The 20,543-nt window shown below is 54.4% G+C and overlaps 1 protein-coding gene across 1 annotated transcript; it reads left to right on the top strand.

The window, feature by feature from the left end:
- The first annotated feature begins 14,826 nt into the window (after nt 1-14,826).
- RASD2 (RASD family member 2) lies at nt 14,827-19,704 on the top strand. Its single transcript, XM_063076340.1, has 2 exons — nt 14,827-15,103; nt 19,175-19,704. Exons 1-2 carry the CDS (start codon nt 14,833-14,835, stop codon nt 19,702-19,704), a joined length of 801 nt encoding a protein of 266 aa, XP_062932410.1. The 5' UTR covers nt 14,827-14,832.
- Nucleotides 19,705-20,543: the final 839 nt, after the last annotated feature.

Below are 20,543 nucleotides of genomic sequence, written 5' to 3'. Positions count from 1 at the left end.
AAGCAAGTCACAGAGTATACCAGACTCCAGTATAGAGGAAATAAACTCCATCTCTTGATGGGAGGAATTGTTGGTGGCCATATTTGCAGACAAACTTCCACAGGAAGTTGAGAGGGATCATGGAACCCAGAAGGAAAATAAATGTGATATACACAGCTTTGACTTGTGCACAACTTTATGGAAACATGCTTGGTGCGTAAAGCAAGGCTCACTGCGCATCTGCTCAGGGCTGGGGCTGGGTTCTGTGTGGCTGGCTCTGTCTCTCTTCCGCTATGCCGCTTTCCTCTTCTTCAAACGATCCCATCAGCTGGAGACCACTAAAAGGAAAGAGAAATACACCAGGGCTGCAGTGATTAGCATCCTAGAACATTGGATTCTATTTTCGGCACATCTGAGGCAAACCTCTACCCCCTGCTTCCCCAGCCCAGCACTCAGAGGTAATGAGCTCACTGTATTACGCCGTATTACCAGAGTGCTGGGTGCTGATCAAGATAGGAAATAGACTTCCCATCCTCTGCGATGATCAGCCTGCACCTGGGGCTTGGAGTTCAGCTGTGGGCTCAGGGAAGGCAGCCCACGTTACTGAGGGCCTACTGTGTGCAAGCGCTGTGCCAGACGCGTCTGGTCCCTGCTTTTCCCCCAAGCCTCATCTTGACTATATTTTCTCCCTCTGCTTTCCAACCAATTTGAGTCTATTTCAGTTTTTTTCAAATAGGCCACTCTTTCTTTTCCAGGCCTTCGCATGTCCCATTCCCTCTGCTTGAAACACTCTTTCCCTGACTCTTTGCTTGGTTAACTCTAATGCATCCCTCAAATCTGAGGATCGTAAGCTTCCCCAGGGTAAGGCCACCTTTCAAGGTACCGCTTGGCTCCCTGCTTGGTGTTCTGTAAGGATGTTGAATAACTGCATGACGGAATGAGCGATTCCTCACAACAGTCCATTTGACAGATGAGGCAACTGAGGCTCAGAGAGAACTAGCTTGCCCAAGGCCAAGACATAGTGACAAGCAGAGCCAATATTTGAATCCGAGTCTGTTTGCGGCCAGGCCCTTTCTAACACCTGGCTAAGGAGGGCAAATGAAGGAGTGGACAGTGGTGACGGGGAGAAGGTGCCAGAGGAAGAAACGAGGGCCAGGGCACTGCTCTGCCCATTGCTCACAGGAGTGATGGAAGTGGCACCTGGGCTGGGCCTCTGGGGTCTGATTTCCCAGTCTCTTTTGAACTGAGGGTTTACAGGTGCCTGCTCTGTCCAGGCCACAGCTCAGCTGGCTATCAGAATCTAGAGGTTGTGCTAACTTCCAGGGTCTTTAGCACTATCTGGTTAAAGGGGTCCAGAGAAGATTCCAGGTCAGAAACAGCAGGTGTTACCCCCAGACAGCAGCATGGGAGGCGGCTTCCTGTGGCATAGAGCACTGACTTCAGAGTCCCACAGATGGACGAAGAATCCCAGCCCCGTCAATTGTGGCTGAGTGACCTAGGTCCAGTTACTTCACCTCTCTGAGTCTCAGTCTCCTTGTCTGGAAAATGGGGATAATAAGACACTCCTCACAGGGTTGTTGAGAAAGTTAAATGAGTTAATATGTGTAGCATGTTTAGACAGGGCCTGCCCCCCACCTTGATCCTGGCATAAGGGAAGCAGTTGGTACATATAAGACTAGAAGGCCTGTTTTTCCTCCACTGCCACTGAAGCTCTAACACAATGGTTCACTCGGCATGTTTCCCTGGGCTATTCGGAAGATCAGATGTGACAGAGGATGAAGAAGACACCAGTAAGATCCTGTCCAAAGGGCAAGGTGTAAGGAAGTTGTGTTGCCCTTAAGTCTCCATCTGAACCACACCAGGCCAAGGAGAAGGGGCCAAATAAATGCCTAGAGGGGAGCAGAAGTTCCATGGGCTTGGGAGACAATGATGATGACGATGATGATGATGGTGATGGAGGAGATGATGGACATAATGACAATGACAATGGTGATGATGATCATGATGATGGAGGAGGTGATGGAGGTGATTATGACAGTGATGATGGAGGAGGTGATGATGACAATGATGGTGATGGAGGACGTGATGATGACAATGATGGTGATGGAGGAGGTGATGGAGGTGATGACAATGATGGTGATGGAGGAGGTGATGGAGATGATGACAATGATGGTGATGGAGGAGGTGATGGAGATGATGACAATGATGGTGATGGAGGAAGTGATGATGACAATGATGGTGATGGAGGAGGTGATGGAGGTGATGACAATGATGGTGATGGAGGAGGTGATGGAGATGATGACAATGATGGTGATGGAGGAGGTGATGGAGGTGATGACAATGATGGTGATGGAGGTGATGATGGCAATGGTGATGGAGGAGGTGATGGAAGTGATGACAGTGATGATGGAGGAGGTGATGGAGGTGATGACAGTGATGATGGAGGAGGTGATGATGACAATGATGGTGATGGAGGAGGTGATGGAGGTGATGACAATGATGGTGATGGAGGTGATGATGGCAATGATGATGGAGGAGGTGATGGAGGTGATGACAATGATGGTGATGGAGGAGGTGATGGAGGTGATGACAATGATGGTGATGGAGGAGGTGATGGAGATGATGACAATGATGGTGATGTAGGAGGTGATGGAGGTGATGACACTGATGGTGATGGAGGAGGTGATGGAGATGATGACAATGATGGTGATGGAGGTGATGATGGCAATGATGATGGAGGAGGTGATGGAGGTGATGACAATGATGGTGATGGAGGAGGTGATGGAGGTGATGACAATGATGGTGATGGAGGAGGTGATGGAGGTGATGACAATGATGGTGATGGAGGAGGTGATGGAGGTGATGACAATGATGGTGATGGAGGAGGTGATGGAGGCGATGATGAGAATGATAACGGAGGAGGTGATGATGACAATGATGATGATGGAGGAGGTGATGGAGTTGATGGCAATGATGATGATGTTGGATGGATGGATGGATGGATGGACAGATGGATGGGAGGGCCTGTTATAGCGTATTCAAGCCAGGCCTTAAGAAGATAACAGGGCATCATAAAAAGATAAAGGGCTAGTTGTTCAAAGACCTGGATATTTTTTAATCCAGGCTCTGCCTCTTCCTAGTTAAGTGACTTTGGGTAAGTCATTGAATATCTCTGAGCTTCAATTCTGTCACCTGTAGTATGGAACAAAAGCCCTGCCCTGCCTGCTTCACAGGGGGCACCCACGGGGATCACGGTCATGAGCATTTTCACACACACAGCAGCCATGGTTGTTGCTGCTGCTGTGTCTGAGAGCAAATCCCATCTGCAGGCAGCCATTGCCATCAAGCAGACTTAGTTCCAGTGCAAGCTCTGTCACTTCCTTGCCCAGGTGTTGTTAAGCCAGGTAGGTCCCTCTCAGCCTCAGTTCCCTCAACTACAAATGAGGCTAATAATGCCCCTACCCTCCGTAGGGTTGTGGTCTGGCTAAAATGGGTTCATGTAGTTGCAGGGACCAACCCAGTACCTGTGAGGAATAGGGGCTCCATGAACAGTCCTCATTATGATTAAGAGCCTCTGGCTCACTCTGTCTGTGTCTTTTCTGGCTGCCCATTCAGGTTGGGGCAACCTGGTATAACAGTCACATATTTCCCTGCAAACTTCTCCCTGCAAAACTGTCCTATGGTGCTTTCTTCAAGGACTAGATGAGGTTATAAAGGGCTGCCTTGTATGGTTGTTCTGGTTGCTTACTGCTCAAAGACAGTTAGCTGAGGAAATTCAGCTTGTGCCTTTCCCCACAAAGCTGTGGATCTTAAAGAGGGGCTGCCTCTGCCTGGAGAAGGCATCTTTCTCTGATTTGCATAAAAACTTCATATGGGCTAGAAGGCACCTGAGTCAACTGTAGTGGGATTCATCCACCTTAGAAATGTGGACTCAGATGGGACCTCAGAGAGGGTCCAACCCAACATTCTTTTTGTACAGAGGAGGAAACTGACCACTATCCTTCCATTCATTCAATCATTTATTCATTCATTCACTTCATGTTGTCAGCACCACGCTCTCCCAAGTGAGCTAACTGGCCAACCCTATTTAGGGATCCAAACCCGTGGCCTTGGTGTTATCAGCACCACACTCTCCCAAGTGAGCCACGGGCCGGCCCCTAAGAGTTTAGATAGCAAGTTCAGAGAGAGAGAGATGCTGCATTAGCCAAATCTAATTGGATCCTAAGTTTCAGATATGAATAGCAAGAGTTCAGACAGTGAGGGCTGCATCCAAAAGTAAGGGATTCCTGCAAGGCAGCTCCATGTAGCACAGAAGAGGGAGCAACCAGGGCTTCCCAGAGGCAGTGGTGCTTGATTCCAGAAGGAAAACTAGGAGTCTGCTGGCAGCCCAGAGATAAGAGGGCGCCCATGCAGAAGCACCAGCATGTGCAAAACCCTGGGGTACAGAAAGCCTGGAAAGCTTGGGGGGGCTACAAGCCAGTCTTTTTGGCTGGAGCATAAGAGGTGAGGAGGAAGAGTGCTGGAAAATGAGGATCAGAGAGGTTAAGGGACCCATTTAAGGGTCACACAGCAAATATCTTTTGTAAGTGGGATTAGAACCCAGGCTCCTGACTGAGTTTGGGTTTGCTTGGATCACTAGGGGGCGAAGTATGGGGCCAGGAGGATCTCTGTGCAGACGGTGGAGGCAGAAGCAATCAGATGAGGGGAAGGGTACAGGGTATGGTTGGTTCAACTGTGCTCCTGCTGACCTCTGACCTGGGGGTACCCCTCTGTCCTTGCCAGTTCACCCTCAGGGATGTGTGGTGAGGCCCCGTAATGCCAGGCATGATGCCAGTCTGCTCCGGCCAACTGTTCTCTGCTCTGACTGGTGCCTGACCCCATGGCCCAATCCAGCTGGGCTTTTGCAGCTGGTGACCCATTGACCTCTGCTAGAGTTCAAGGCTGACTCAGATGCCTAGGCCTGAGACCCAGTTGGGGGCTGCACAGCCCTGGTGCATTCAGCAGTAAAGAGCGCTGTGCTAGGAGTAAAGACATGCATTCTGGGTCTAGCCTGTCATTAGCATGTGCTGAACTTGGTCAGGTCGCAACTGCCTCTTTGTCTGCAAAATGGGAAGGTTATGGCATATGACCTCTAAGGTAATGCCAACTCTAATCTTCTGGCCGGTGGTTCTTTTTTGTGTGTGTGTGTGACCAGTAAGGGGATCGTAACCCTTGGCTTGGTGTTGCCCGCACTGCGCTCAGCCAGTGAGCGCACCGGCCATCCCTATATAGGATCCAAACCCGCGGCCTCAGCACTGCCAGCGCCGCTGAGCTCCCAGCGCTGCACTCTCCCGAGTGAGCCACCGGGTCGGCCCTGGCCAATGGTTCTTAAACTTTGGCATGTATCAGAATCACCAAGAGGGCTGGTTAAAACCAGCTGGCTGGATCCCACTCCTAGAGCTTTAGATTCAGTGGGTCTGAAATGGGGCTGAGATCTGCATGTCTAACAAATTCCAGACGATGCTGATGCTACTGGTCCAGGGACCACACTTTGAGAACCACTGCTCTAGCAAGCCTGGCCACACATTAGAATTATTTAGGGGAGCTTCCAACAGTGCAGCAATCAGGCCCAACCTCAGAGCAATTAAATCCACATCTCTGAGCAGGGAGCCTGGGCTTTGTCATCTTTTAAAAGCTCCCCTAGGTGATTCCAGCATACCGCCAGGGTTAGGAACCACTGTTCTAGAAAAGCAGCCAGGGATGTAATAGGCATTGGGCAAATGCCTTATTTCTTTTTAGAGAATTTTCTCTCAGATCCCAGCTTAGCCTCTCATTAGCTAAACCAGACTGCCTGGTTTTGAGCAGTCTCCCTGAGCCTAAGTTTTTCCTTCTGCAAGTGGGGCTGTTACGAGAACTAAATGAAACTCTGCCTCGGTGTGTCTGCCCTTCCCCTCCCTCTGTCTCCAAGGAAAACTCGTGCATTTCTTCTGCTCTGAGGCTGTTCAGCTGAGCACAATTCAATAAGCATTTATTAAAAACTTACAGTGTGCAAGATGCTGACCTTAATGATGTGGGAATACAAAGATGAATCAGACTCGGTCCCCACTCCAAGGAGCTCACATGCTAATGGATGAGGAGGCATGTGTCCAAAGGCAGGATGTGAGACAGGCTATACAGGAAGTAATCCTGATGAAGGCTACTATATGTGAGGCACTTTACAGTTTATTTTAGTCTTCCCAGCAAACCCATGAGGTAGCTACTATTGTGACACCCACTTACAAGTGAGGAAACTGAGGCTTAAAGAGATGATCAATTACCCACAGCACAAGAGCCAGGCTTTGGTGCCACAGGAGCCCAGAGGAGGATGAGATTCACACCATTAGAAAGACGAAGAGAAAGCTTTGTGTGGAGAGGTGTGGACACTATGGTTTGAAGAATGTGTAGGAGTTTGATGGGTAAAGATAGAGAAAAGGGTATCCCAGATAAGGGACCAGTATACACAAAGCCTGCAGGAGGAAAAGTCTGGCTTGTCTTTAGGGACCTGGAGGTGCTCTAATTTGGCTGGAACGCAGGCTGGTGACAGGCATGGTGGGAATCAGATGCTGGTTGGAGGCCTTGTAGGCCAAGGTAAGGATTTTAGATTTTATATCTCAAGCAATGGGAGTCCTTGAAAATTCTTGAGCAGAGGGCATTTTTAGAAAAAGATTAAAGTGGCCACTAGTTATGGGGAACAGGAGGTGACAGGGAGCCCAGGGAGGATGGAGGCAGCTACAACAAATGGTCCAGGTGAGAGATGGTGAGGCAAGTAGGGTGCGGGGGGAGGGAGGATGGGGAAATGGGCACACGTGGGAGGTGCCCGTTGCCACGTGAAGTTTCCTTGGGCGTTGATCCCTATGTGCACCTGCTTATTGACTGAACCATTCTGCACTGGAGGGGGAAGTGGGGGAGGAGCGTATGGCAAAGGCAGGAGCAGGTGGGTCTCCTGGGGCCTCTTGGTTCTACATGCAGCTTCCCTCATGATGGGGATATGGCCACTGGGGCGTGACCCACTCAGGGTGGATTCAGCTGAAGCAGCAAGTAATGGGTTCCTGGCCAGCTCACAACTGGCTGCCTGCCACATTCCCATGACGGGGGTTGGGGAGCTGGCCCAGTGGCCTGAATCTTCCTGACCCCAGCCTTCCAGGTGAGGCATGCCATCCTGCCCACCTCACACTGCCAAGTTCGTGGCCAGCTCAAGGCTCACATCCTCTGTGCATGAAGCTGAGCACAAACCCTCCCGGGTTGAAGCTGGTTCCTAGAAACAAAGTCTGGATGTGGAAACAACACTGCGCTGGGATCCTGCCACTTGCCAGCTGGGTGACCTTGGACACATCCCTTAGTCCCTCGGAGGCCTAGATTGGGCATTAAACACAATCAAGTAGTACAAGTACTGTGGCCTCCACCCCACCTAGTTCCTCCATCTCCACCTGCCCATCTCTGGTTAACTTCCCTGGAGAATCTCAAGATGGAACAGGGAGGGACAAGCAGAGCATGCCACTTTCTATATTCAGAGTCCGAGGCCATTTTAGTACTTTTGTCATTCCGTGGACCCAGCAGTGTCATACCCATTTTATAGATGATACAACCAAGGCCCAGAGACCTTCCATGACTGGCCCGGGATCAAATATTTGGGTGGTTACAGAAGCACGACTTGAAGGCCAGTCTCTCACTTAATGGAACTGAACCCTCAGCTTGGCCTTCCCCAGGCTCCCGCTGCCTGTCATGGGGGGGGGGGGGCTATGTCTGGGGGTGGGGTAAGATCGGCAGCCATCCCCCAGGTCCAGGGTTCTGGAAGACAGGGACGCAGACGCAGTGTTGCATCCCTTCACAGTCTCACGTGAGAACATTCTTTTAGGCCTCCTGATAACATGAAGGAGAAAGTCTCAGCTGGGTGCTAACGGATCTTTAACACCTCTCCAAACCTTGCCCACCTCCCTTGTCCACTGAGAGCACATCTCAAGCCTCAGCAGATCAGTTTCCAGCGAGAATTTAATAACTTTGCTTTGTTTTCACCGTGCTTATTTTTACTCCTACCTTCTATTTATGGCCAGTGGTACTGTTTTCCCATTTAAGGCAGTGAGATAACCATTCTCTAAAAAATGTGTTTAAGGGGCAGGGCAAGTGGGTCTCAGATTCAAAAAAATTATTAAGTAGTAAGTGGAGGCTATATATGGCACAGTAAGCATGTGTCATGTGTTACCTGGTTCAAGTCCCTCATTTAAAGGCGGGGAGAATGCGGGGGGAAGAGGCACTGCCCAAGGGCACAGAGTGAGTCCCCAGCCTGGCTCCGTCTCAGACCGGCATGGCCCAAGTGACTCTGGGGCCCCTCCTGGCGGCACGTGCGCGACCCATGTGCCAGTCCAGGGGTCCCGCGGACACCGAGACCTGGGGAGGGAAGCGGCGGCTCGGGGTGGGCAGACAGGGCACCTGAGGGTTTCCGCGGAGTGCGCGGGAGCCATGGCGCGCGCCGAGGACCCAGGCCGAGCCAGCTGGCGGCGGGACCCCTGCGGGTCACCTGCGGCCGGGGCGTGCGTGCGTGTGGATGTGTGCGCAGACGTCAGCCTCCGAGGCCCGTGCCGCCTTCCGGTCACTGTGCGCGCGCCCGGCACCTCGGGTAGCGCCTCCAGCGGCCCCGGCCCCAGCCCCACGCGCCCGGACACGCGGAGCCGCCAGACTACGGCGCCCGGCAGCCGCGAGGGGGGCGGGCAGGGGCGGGGCCGGGCCGTGGGGCCCGCCGCCCATTGGCCGAGAGCCGGGGCGGGGGCGGGGCGCCAGGTGGAGGCGGGGGCGCGGGCTCGAGAGCGCAGAGGCGGGCGCGGGGCGGCGGGACTGGCGCCTCCCGGGCGGCCAAGGGGGCAGGTGGGCTCTGCACTGTCGGGCCACCGAGCGACGCTGGGAAGGGAAGGAGAGAGCTCCCGGGCCTGAGCCGGGCCTCTGCCGTTGGGACCGCCATCAGCAGCCTGGGCTCCGACCACTCTTTGGAGGGACCGGCGACCTCGCCCTGCTAGAGGAAAAAGGGACATTCGCCCTCGGGCGGGGGAGGGAGGCAGGAGCCCGGGCCCCGCAGAAAGTTCTCCTTCTCTGGGGGGAAGAGGAGGTGAGGTGGAAGGAGGAGCCGCGTTGGGGCTAACTTGGCGCTGCGACAGCTCGGGGCGCTGTTCAGGGTCCCCACCCACACGCGCGCGGAGCAGAGCGCGCTGCTCCTCCTCCAGCTGCCGGCGTCGCCTCGCGGGGAGACCTGCCGAGCTGCGGGCAGAGGAGGAGGCCGCGGCCGAACCCGGCGGCCCCCCGGCACCCTCTTTGGAGCGGTCGGAGAAGGTGGCATCGGCGGCCAGGCCGAGTTCTCCCACCCGGGACGCGCATCCACGCACCCACTATCTCCTCTTAAGCATCGCCCTCCCGGAGTCTCTAGGGGCTGCACCTTAATCCCCAAAGTCGCCCCAGCCCCGGAGCCCCAGGCGGGGGACCTCCCCCCCCATCGGACGTGCCCAAACCTCCGGGCACCTGGCTCAGCAGGAGGCCTCCGGGTCGGGGCAGGGCAGGGCCGGCGGCGGTGAGCCGGAGCCCGCCCAGCGCCCGAGCCCCGCCGAGCCCTCGGAGCCCACCCATGGGGTACCGGCTCCGCGTGCTCCCTTGCGCGGCCGCGCCCAGCCGGGTACCCCGAGGCGCGCAGAGGAGGATCCCTGCGCAGTGACCCGGGAGCCGACGCAGACTCCGGGAGGCTCGGCGGCTGCAGCGGCAGGCAGTTCCTCGCACGTCCAGGCTCTTCCAGGCAGCCCTCCGAGCCGTGCCAGAGGCCCGGCCCGCCGCTCCCAGGTAGGAGGGAGACACCCCGACAGAACTGGGGAGCTGGGCGAAGTGGGGTAGCGGGAAGAAAGGGTAGAGGCTCGTCGGAGGAAGACTCAGTGAGGTTTTACGTGACTAGGGAAAGTTAAATTGCTTGAGCACCTATTATGTGCCACGATCGTCTGGCAACTTTATTTTTTTTCGTGCTTAGACTCTTTACTTATGCCAGGAAAGAAAGATTTATTGAGCTTCTGCTATATGCTAGGGGCTTCCATTTAAGAAATCCGGAGTAATAGCCCATGTAAGTATGAGGAAATTGAGGCTCAGGGAGGAAGAGGCACTTACCTTCCCCAAACACTCCCACCTCCCTTCTGGAGCCACCTGCAGCCTGCACCCCTGGGAGGGGGTGGGGTTGCTGGCATGGGGCCACTTGGTAGCCACCCCAGCCCCGGCAAAGACCTCCTTTTAGGAAGGAAGATTGAGGGGCCGCTTTCTTATCGAGTTGCTTGAGCTTTTTTCTGGGTTGGTGCAAAGAGTGAGTTTCTTGGATAATTCTCTTCCCAGGAAGACTCCTGTATTCAGCGGGCCGAAGGGCTCCCCAGCAGCCCTGGGGGCTCCTCTGTCCCACCTCTTCCCTGCTCCCAGCCCTGGGAGGAGGATGAAGGATGTTGTCCAGAGCAGTCTCAGAATGGGCAGCCAGCTCAGGAGCACATTATTCAGGCTTCCCCTGGTGTCAGAGAGACAAAATGGGGTCCTCACAAGACCTCTGCCTGCAGTCCAGTCCCTCCCCACCTGGCTCCAGGCAGCCTCACAACTGCCAAGAGAAAGTGCCACAAAGAAAGGTATCCAGCATTTGTTCATGCTTGCTGTGTGTCAGGAGCTGCGTCAGACTCTTGACTTGTCGTGGAACCCTCAGGGCTACACTATGGGTTTGTTTCTACCATGCGCATTTAACAGAGCAAGAACCTGAGCCCCACTAGGCTGAGCCATTTGCCCAAGGTTGCCGGGCTGGTGAGAGGCAGAGCTGGTCTGCCTGAGCTGATGCCTGCCTGTTTTCCACCATCCTGAGCTGCCAAGGATGGTGAGGTTGGCTTTGCAACGCCCCTTGGACTCCCTTTAGCGCAGGGGATGGAGGCCAATGACTGCAATGTGTGTGTCCAGAGAGGCTGGCTGTGCACTAGTGCAGGGGCACAGCTCTGGGGTCCCCTCTGGGAGGACACACCCAGACTGTCATCATGCTGTTCTTTCCCATCTGACCCTCCATCATCCAGGCAGTCCCTGGGGTAGAGGCTTAAGGCAGAAGAAGGGCTGAATCCACAGATGCACTTGCTGGGAGCCGGCTGGCAGGGTTTTGAGGAGAGTCCTGGGTGGGGTGCCTGCCCCCAGCTGCCTGTAGGGAGACAGAGAGGGGGTGAGAATATAATATGCCTCAGGGGTCATTCCCCCTCCTGACCTCAGCTGAGGCTTCACTGAGTCACTCTTGAAAAAGACTCCAGTTTCAGCCAGGGGGTGGGTTTTCATAGAGTTAAGAGGGCAGGCTTTGGAGCCAAACAGCCTGGTTCTAATCCCAGCCCAGCCAGTCATCTGCTTTGTGAACTGGGCAAGTGACTCAGCCTCTCTGAGCTTCAGTGTCCCCATCAGTCCAGTGGGTTGACGGTGGTCCCCTCCTCATGGGATGTTGTGAAGTCATTGTTATAAGGCACACTTCCTGCATGATGGATGCCTGCCTGGCTGTGGTGACTTTTCTCCCAGGACAACCCCACCCCATCTCTGCTCAGGGGACTTTCTGCCTCCCAGCCACCCTCAGGATGGCCCTGTGGTGGGGTCAGCAGTTACAGTACTTCATTCAGGTGCATTCGGGCACCTGTGCACTAGTAGTCCCCCTGGAAACTTCCACCTGTCTGGGTCCCCAGGGTTGGACTCTGAACTCCCCAAAGCCCTTCAAACTCTGACCCCTGCCGCTCCTTACTGTGTGGGGTCAGCCTGGCCAAAGATGGAGAAAGGAAAGCAGGCAGCAGAGGAGAGACGCTGCCCACAGTGCCTCCTCTGGGGGAGGAGAGGGGAGAAAGATGCGGGGGAGGGAGGCGGAGCCCATGGAGGCGCTGTCACCTGTTGTCCAGGTGTCTGGGTGCCTCTCACAGCCCCACGTGGCTGGGGCCATGTGAAGACTGTCTTCTCTCACAGAAGAAAGCCGTGGGGATTTTTTTCTCTTTCTTTCCCTCTGACTCTGCCTCCTCTCTCTGATTTCCTGCTCCTCTCTCTGACCCCCTCCAGCCCATTCAGTCATTGATATGAGCTCGTCCATACCGGGAGATCTGGACTGGAGGCTGGAGCGGGGCGATGATGAGACAAACACTGTCCCTGGGGACTGCGGGCTCCTCTCCTCTCCCCTGTCTAGACAGAGGTGACCGCCAGCAGAGTCATGCTCCCTGCAGAGAGACGTGGGGAGGGGGCTGTCACAGGGTGAGGCCTCTTTCCCCCATCTCTGAAGGAGCTCAGCAGCCCCGTAGGAGACGAGAAGGGCTCTGTGTTGGCCTTGCAGCCCCCCGTCCCCACTGCCCACCCACGGGTATGCAGTGCCAGGGCACCTCAGCAGTGCTGCCCATGGGGGAGGACCCTCCTCATCACAGTCCCTGGGCCAGCCAGATGGGGACAAGATCCCAGAGGAGGGCCTTAGGCAAGCCCCAAAGCAGAGCCATTTGCCATTTGATTCATCCGTGGGTCATTTATTGAGCACCTGCTTTGTACATGGTACTACAATTCTATGGGATAAATTCAACGATGGCTTTGGGCATGAATTGAGTGGAGGGTATGGGGGTCTTAGGCTTGAAGTCACCACCCAGGCTCCCTTATTAACTGAACGGGCTGGCCACATAGGCCTTTGGACATCACAGGGTCCTTATTTGTGAAACAGGAAAAATAATACGCACCTCCTAGGGAGGTGGTCTCCATAGCACAGTGCAGACTGCCTGGGCTCAGACCCCTCCTCTGCTGGTTACTGGCTGTGTAACTGTGAGCAGGTAACTTAACCTCCCGGTGCCTCAATTTCCTCATCTGTAAGTCAGAGGATAACACTACCTACCTTCTGGGGTTGCTAAGGATGAAGCAGGTTAATGTATGTACAGCACTTGGAACATTCTGGCATATGTTGACTTCAAAATAAATGTCAGCTATCATTATTTCCGTACTAAGCGCAGTACTTGGCACACTGCAAGGGCTTGGTTAGTGGTGATTGTGGTTGTGGGTCAGCAGTGTGCTGGGCTGGCTTATTGTGTGCATCTTCACACTTCACTCACTGAGGTCATGGTGGTAGCTCGGAATTGGCTGTGGTGGGAGTGTTTAATGCCACAGAAATTGACAAACGCTACCAATCGGGGCTTTTGAAAAAGACGCTTTGAGAGCCAGTTTACTGCACGGGGGCTCTTAGTTGGGCAGGGGTGAGAGATACGGAAACGTGTCAGAAGACTCACTCAGACTCTTTTAGCATCATGATAGACAGAAAGTGATGGCGTTGGAGAATGCCTTAGGGTGCATGGGTGAGGCACTTGGGGCTGCTTGGGGCATCCAGAGGTGGGGACCAAGTCTTTGCACATACAGCCATCTGTGTGAATTGAAAAACGGTGCCTTGTCTGAACAGGTGAACTACACAGAGACACCCCTTCCTCTGGGATGCAGCCCCCACTTGCCCACCCAGCCATGTTCCTTGTGCAGTGCCCAACCTGCACAACCTGTCGCACCCTGCCGAGAGCCAAGGGGATCAATGTCCCATCAGGCCTGTACCCATTTGCAGTTGTAGGGTTGGCAAGGTCCCCTCTAGGGAGAGGAGATTCCTGCTGGGGTACGGGAATCAGGGAAGCCTTCAGAGAGGAGATGGCATTTGAGCCAGACCCTGAAGTGTGAGGGGAGGAGGGTGTTCTGGTGGAGGGACTGGCATGAGCAAAAGAGTGGAGGCAGGTCTCAGCAGAGCTCACACTAACTAGGGCCGTTGGGGTCAGGGGTTCTGGGGGGATTCTGGTGGGTCCTGAGATAGGACAGGAGGGTGGGCTGCTGATGGCCTTTGGGGTGGGGCTGATGGAGCCCGTGGAGGTTTGCTGATCTCCACTTGAGGTTTAGAGCCTGGATCCATTTCAGCCTCTTCCACAAGGCCAAGAGGCTCCCATAGAAAGTTCTAGGTTTGCCCCAGAACCATTAACTCCTAGAGCTGTGAATCAAGCTTGAGTGGCCCGTAGGTCTTTCCCTTGTCCACATCCTCTAGTCCAGGCTTCTGCGTCTCCTGGAGGCAAGAGAACTCCAGGGCCTGGAAGGTGACAATCTCTGGGTAGGACCCAGAGAGGCTGTCTGGTGGGCTGTGGGCAGGAGGGAGCCCACCAGATGGAAAGCACAGCTCCAGAGGTGGGTCCTCCTGATGCAGCTGCAGGAGCAACCCCGGGCACAGGCTGGGAGGGTGTGATCTGAACATAGCCTTTCCCTCCTTCCTGGGGGGGGTGAGTGGCCACAGACCCCCGGGTTTAAGAAATGCACACTAGTACCTTCCCCATGTCATGTCCTTGAATCACAGGCTCCTGGCAAGCCAGAGTTCAAAAGGATGGATCAGAGGAAGAAGGGATTCTAACAGGATTTAACATTTTTGAGATTTCGCCATGTGCTGAGCCTTTTGCAATAACCCTATGAGTTGGGCTCATTTTATAGATGAGAAAAGTGACTCCTAAAGAGATTAACTACTTGCCCTAGATCTAGATCAGTAGTTAGTGATAAAGTGAGGATTCAAATCCCAGCAGTCCAGTGCTCAGATTAATAAGGGGATGAATGAACGGAAGGGTGAATGAGTGAGCGAGTGGATGAATGAAGGAGTAAAGACATAAGAGAAGGTGCAAATGAGTGAGTGGGTAGAACTCCAAGGCCCCTTAGAGAGAACCCAGTCCAACATGCCCATTTTACAGACAGAAAACTGAGACCCAGATGGGCCACTAAGAGGAGGCCAACAGTGGCCAACTGGGTTGAGGGCCTCCTGACACTTGCTCTCCTTGCTTTTTGTCACAGCCCCGAGCCATGATGAAGACCTTGTCCAGCGGGAACTGCACGCTTAGTGTGCCTGCTAAGAACTCCTACCGCATGGTGGTGCTGGGCGCCTCGAGGGTGGGCAAGAGCTCCATCGTCTCACGCTTCCTCAATGGCCGCTTCGAGGACCAGTACACGCCCACCATCGAGGACTTCCATCGCAAGGTGTACAACATCCGTGGCGACATGTACCAACTTGACATCCTGGATACCTCGGGCAACCACCCTTTTCCCGCCATGCGCAGGCTCTCCATCCTCACAGGTGAGGCCCGCCGCTGCTGGGATGGATGGCGGGACAGGGGATGGGTGTGGAAGGTGTGGCGTGTGTGCTTGGCACTCTACAGTTTGCAGAATGCTCACGTATCTGTCAGCTGAGATGAAGCTCACAGCAAGCCCCTCGCACAGTAAGGCTCAGAAGGGTATTGCTGTTGCCCCAACTAGTGATGGAGTCAGGGCCCCAGATCCCTTCAGTTTGCCTCTGGACTGATTACTCACGACTGCCAGTACTGCCTCCCAGATCAGGAACTGACACACACATGCACCGGGTTATTCCTCTGCAGGGAACAGAATGGGGTCGAGGCTGCTGCCTTCCTCCTCTGGGAGATGACCCAGCAGAGGTCTTGGGCTCAGGTCTCCTGACACCCCAGGCCTTCACTGCCTCTCAGAGAGGTAAGGGCAGCACCCAGGCCGTGGCCAGCCAGAGGGAAGGGGGCTTGGTGGTAATAACTGTTAGCTAACACTGACCAAGAGCCATAGGCCTGGCCCCATTCTTAGAGCTTGGCATGTATTTATATGATCCTTACAATTACCCTAGAAGATAGGTATTTGCTTCCATTTTACAGCTGGGGAAACTGAGGCCCAGAGGAGTCAAGTAATTTACTCCAGATGGTAACACAGCTTGTCAACAGCAGTCTGGCTCTTCAGGCTTTACCACTGAGCTATCCTGTCACCTCTCAGCCCCTGCTGGGAGCAGGAGGGAAGGATAGGGAAATCGCAGGAGATGAAGGGACAGTGGAGACGGGGGACTGAGTTATCACTCACATTACTGCAGGCAGTTTAGTGCGGTGCTAAGAGGGCAGGCCCAGGGCCCATCTGCCTGGGTCTCCTGGTTCCACAGCTTCCCCGTTTTGTACCTCAGGGCAAGTGACATCTCTTTGGGCCTCAGTTTTCTCATCTGTAAAATTGGCATCACATTAACACCCATCTCATGGGTCATGGTGAGAAATAAATGAGTTAAGATACGTAAAGTGCTTGATGAGCAGACAATATGTGCTCAATAAGTGTCAGTCTTAAATTGAGTCAGCATTTACAGTGTTCCTGCTATACACTACACGGTCATTTCCCAAGCTGTGCCACTCCCGTTGCTGGACAGGGAGAAGGAGAGGGGAGGGAAGGGAACTTTCCAGCCATCATTAAAATAACCCCCCACTGAGATACTTCTACACCAAGAAACCCTGCCACGCCACGCCACGCCCCCCGCCCCAGCTGAGACCGAAGCTGTGAACGTGGCCCCTCCAGTGAGTGCCCTGGGCAGATGGCTTCCTCTTGCAGACTGTCTTTGCACTCCATCTGACCCAGACTGCACTGGGGCCACGCCCCCTCACCCCCCACCCCATAGTTTGGAGAGGGACTGTGTAGATAGAGGATCCCTGGGTAGATACTGGCTCTGCCACTTAGTAGCTTAGATGTGTGCTCAGAGGCACATAGAACCTGTCTGAGTTGGCCTCCTCGGCTGCACAGCAGGTCTAACCTCACAGCCCCCCAGCGTGGCTGTGAGGTCTGCAAGAAAACATGGGGGTGGTGCTTCTAGCACACAATGGGTGTCATGGTGTCAGCTCACCATACTTCGGGGAGGGGACTGGCTGCCCGCTGATATAAATCAGGCTAATGTCAGAGGAAGGGAGATAGCACATGTGGAGAGGGACCACGTGCATATTCTAAATCACACAGATCATACATGAACACACCCTCCTTCAAAGAGTACACATAAGGCTAAAGCCCTTTTGACCCATGTCCCCAATCCCAGGCTCCTGCCTGCCCTCCCCCGCCCCCCTGAGGTGGCCACCCCATCAGTCTGGTGTGTATGCTTCTGGGCCCTCCATGAACACAGTGACATTCATATTTGTTATCCCCATAATAGACAGTGTTTTTGTCTGTCTCTTTATTTATTATGTGCACATATCATTCTGAGCACATCTGTAACCTGTGCCTCATTTTCCAACCTCATGCTGGTGCGCAGGAAATTCTGAAAGCCATTAATTCCACTGCCAGCTCTCCTACCAGCTGCCAGCCAGGCTGGTCTCTGCTACTTGGCATCATAGTCTCACATTTGAATGTGTCAAGGCCACTGAGTCCTCAGGGGCCCAGGATTAGCCTAATGGGATGGGGTTTGGCAGCCCAAGCGAAAGCAGTCGCCAGGCTGACGCTGCCTTGCAAGTGCCTTTTAGAACAGCCTGCGCTGTAATTCACTCCGTTGTCTCCTGGCCGTTCAGCCAGCCTCACTGAACACCCATTGTGTGCCAGGCCCGGAGGACGGGGATGAGGGGTGAGGCAGTCCTCCTCTGCTCCAGAACTCACTGTCAGCACACCCTCGGCCGGAGCTCTGTTCTGAGTGTGGCATGTGCTGTTATGGGGGGGATGAATGGTGTGCTCTGGGAGTCTGGAGGAAGGAGACGGCAGTTCTGCCAGAAGCTGGAATTGTTTGATTCTCCTCTCAAGAACATGAACCAGTTGCTGACCCTCTGAGCCTCAGTTGCCTCATTTGTGAAAGGGGGATCTTGTATATATACCACAAAGTTTAGGTAAAAGTGAGGAAGGTGCTTTGAGAATGAGACTGTGATCATTGTAGTAAAATCTGGAAATTGGGATGGAGGCACCAGCCCACACACCCTCCCCACTGCCCCTAACATCTGCACATCAGTCCCTGGTGCAGACTCCAGACCCTGACTTGAGTGACACAGTGAGTTATAGTAGAGATGGCGTGGGCCTCAGAGGCCAGTGTTCACGGATTCATCCCATGATTCAGTCAAGAGGGAGAGAGCACCTACTGGGTGCTGGGCACGGGCTAGGTGAGGACAGAATCGGGTTGAAACCTCAGCTTAGCCACAGTTAGGCTGTGTGATCTTGGGCAGGTTGCTTGGCCTCTCTGAGCCTCAGCTTGCTCACCTATAACATGAAGGTAAAATCTCCCTCACAGAGGTGTTGTGAGGAGTCAAGGTCACATAGCTGATATGTGGCTCAGCCTGGTTCAAGTACAGTTAATTCACTTCATATTTCCTTGCCGGGCTGGGGACGGGGTGAGTGACTTGTGTGGACTGAGGTACGGTAATAATAAATGTAATTTCCAGAGAGTCGGGGTCTTGCTTGGCTGGCTCAGCGCATCGTTTGGGTCTTGCCTTCTCCACTTATTAGCTGCGTAGCTCTCTACGCCTCAGTTTCCCCACCTGTCCCACGCAGATGAAATACTGCCTAACAGGGTTATTTTGAGGGTTTTACGAGCTGATGAGTGGACAGTGGCACATGCTCAGCAACCTTTGGTGTCAGCAATGCTTGGCTCTCAGCAGGTGCTTCTTGTCATTGTCATTATTGACACCTGTGCACCAGCACCAGGTTGGAAAATGAGGCACAGGCTGGAGAGCGAAGAAAGCAAGCAGCAGACAGATGTGCTCGGAATAATATGTGCATGGAATAAACAGAGAAATGGACAAAAACACTCGCTATTACGGGGGTGCAAATATGAATGTCACTGTGTTCATGGAGGGCCCAGAAGAATCCACACCAGACTGATGGGGTGGCCATCTCTGGGGGTGAGGGCAGGAGCCTGGGACTGGTGACATGGGTCAAAAGGGCTTTACCCTCGTGTAGTGCTTGAAGGAGTGTGTGTTCGTATATGATCTGTGTGACTGAAAATATGCACATGGCCCCTCTCCACTGTCTCTCCCTCTGACATTAGCCTGATTTTTAACAGCAGGCAGCCAGTCCCCTCCCCAAGGCCGGGTGAGCTGACACCCATGCAGTGCCCACCTTGTGCTGGAAGCCTGCCTCCACACTCACTTCCCTGCAGTCCTCACAGCCATGCTGGGGGGGCATGAGGTTAGGCCCGCGGTGCAGCCAAGGAGGCCGACTTAGACAGGTTCTATGTGCCTCTGAGCCTCAGTTTCCTGCTCTGGAAAATGGGGAGAATAAGAGCAGCTGCCCACAAATTGCTGTGAGGGCAAGGGGCTCAGCACACGGTACGTGTCAGCTGTTGGGACTGACATTCTATGGCAGAGGGTGCAGGGAGGGAGGTCAGCAGCCTGCCCGTGCACTCACCGCCTGGGTTCTGTCCCCACAGGCGACGTCTTCATCCTGGTGTTCAGCCTGGATAACCGGGAGTCCTTTGACGAAGTCAAGCGCCTCCAGAAGCAGATCCTGGAGGTCAAGTCCTGCCTGAAGAACAAGACCAAGGAGGCGGCAGAGCTGCCCATGGTCATCTGCGGCAACAAGAATGACCATGGCGAGCTGTGCCGCCAGGTGCCAGCCACCGAGGCTGAGCTGCTGGTGTCAGGAGATGAGAACTGTGCCTACTTCGAAGTGTCGGCCAAGAAGAACACCAATGTAGACGAGATGTTCTATGTGCTCTTCAGCATGGCCAAGCTGCCACACGAGATGAGCCCCGCCCTGCACCGCAAGATCTCCGTGCAGTACGGCGACGCCTTCCACCCCAGGCCCTTCTGCATGCGCCGCGTCAAGGAGATGGATGCCTATGGCATGGTCTCGCCCTTCGCCCGCCGCCCCAGCGTCAACAGTGACCTCAAGTATATCAAGGCCAAGGTCCTTCGGGAGGGCCAAGCTCGCGAGAGGGACAAATGCACCATCCAGTGAGCAGAAGGGACGCTGCAGCAGGACTTGGGCAGTGCCTTAAGGGAGGTGGCCCCAGATGCCTGATACCTGCGACCCCCGATGAGACCCCAACAGCAGCCTTGTTCAGAGATCTCTGGTACCAGACAGGAGGCCCCAGGGCTGACCTCTGTACATTCTTCTGCCTTCTTGCCGTCCCCTCTGAGTCCTGTTGTTGGCTCCCCTGTGGTTTCAGCGCCTCCATGGGAGGATGTAACTTTGCAGGATGGGAGACAAGTCCGGGAGACGTCAGGACTTCTGCAGAGAACCACGTTGGAGCCTTCCTATCCTGGGGATGGAAGAAATGCTGATGCCAGAGAGGCCAGGATTCCTGCCTCAGATGGAGCAAGCCACAGGATGAAGACGACACCAAGAACCAGATGGGAGAGGTCTCCGCACTCCTGGCACAAAACCCAGCTTGGTTTAGGTGGCAGCTGGGAGAACCCTCCTCCCAATCCTGAAACACCTGCCCACTGGTTCAGCTGTTTCCACCCCTCCACCCCCAACAGGTTGGCCCCAGCTGCCCCTGACATTGAGCCAGGGGTATCTGCGTTGTGAAGGGGGCCACGTCCATCCCTCGACCACGCTTCCCAGCCCTCCTCTCCGGTTCCGCGGCTGATGGCTGTGCTTTGTTGTTGCGGCTGATTCCCTGTCTCGTGCAGCGGTAGAAATGGAAATTGTCATACTGTGAAAGCCTAGTGACCCCACCCTGGCCAGGCTCTGGCCAGTTTAGATCTATGGCCTCCGCTGGGGATGCCTTTGTCCCTGATTCCAGACAGGGCTCCCATGGCCTCTCTGCAGCTACACACTGACCTTCGTGCCCA

Source organism: Cynocephalus volans, chromosome 12, assembly GCF_027409185.1.
Source record: "Cynocephalus volans isolate mCynVol1 chromosome 12, mCynVol1.pri, whole genome shotgun sequence".
Lineage (NCBI taxonomy): Eukaryota > Metazoa > Chordata > Mammalia > Dermoptera > Cynocephalidae > Cynocephalus > Cynocephalus volans.
This window is presented reverse-complemented; position numbering and strand designations above follow the sequence as displayed.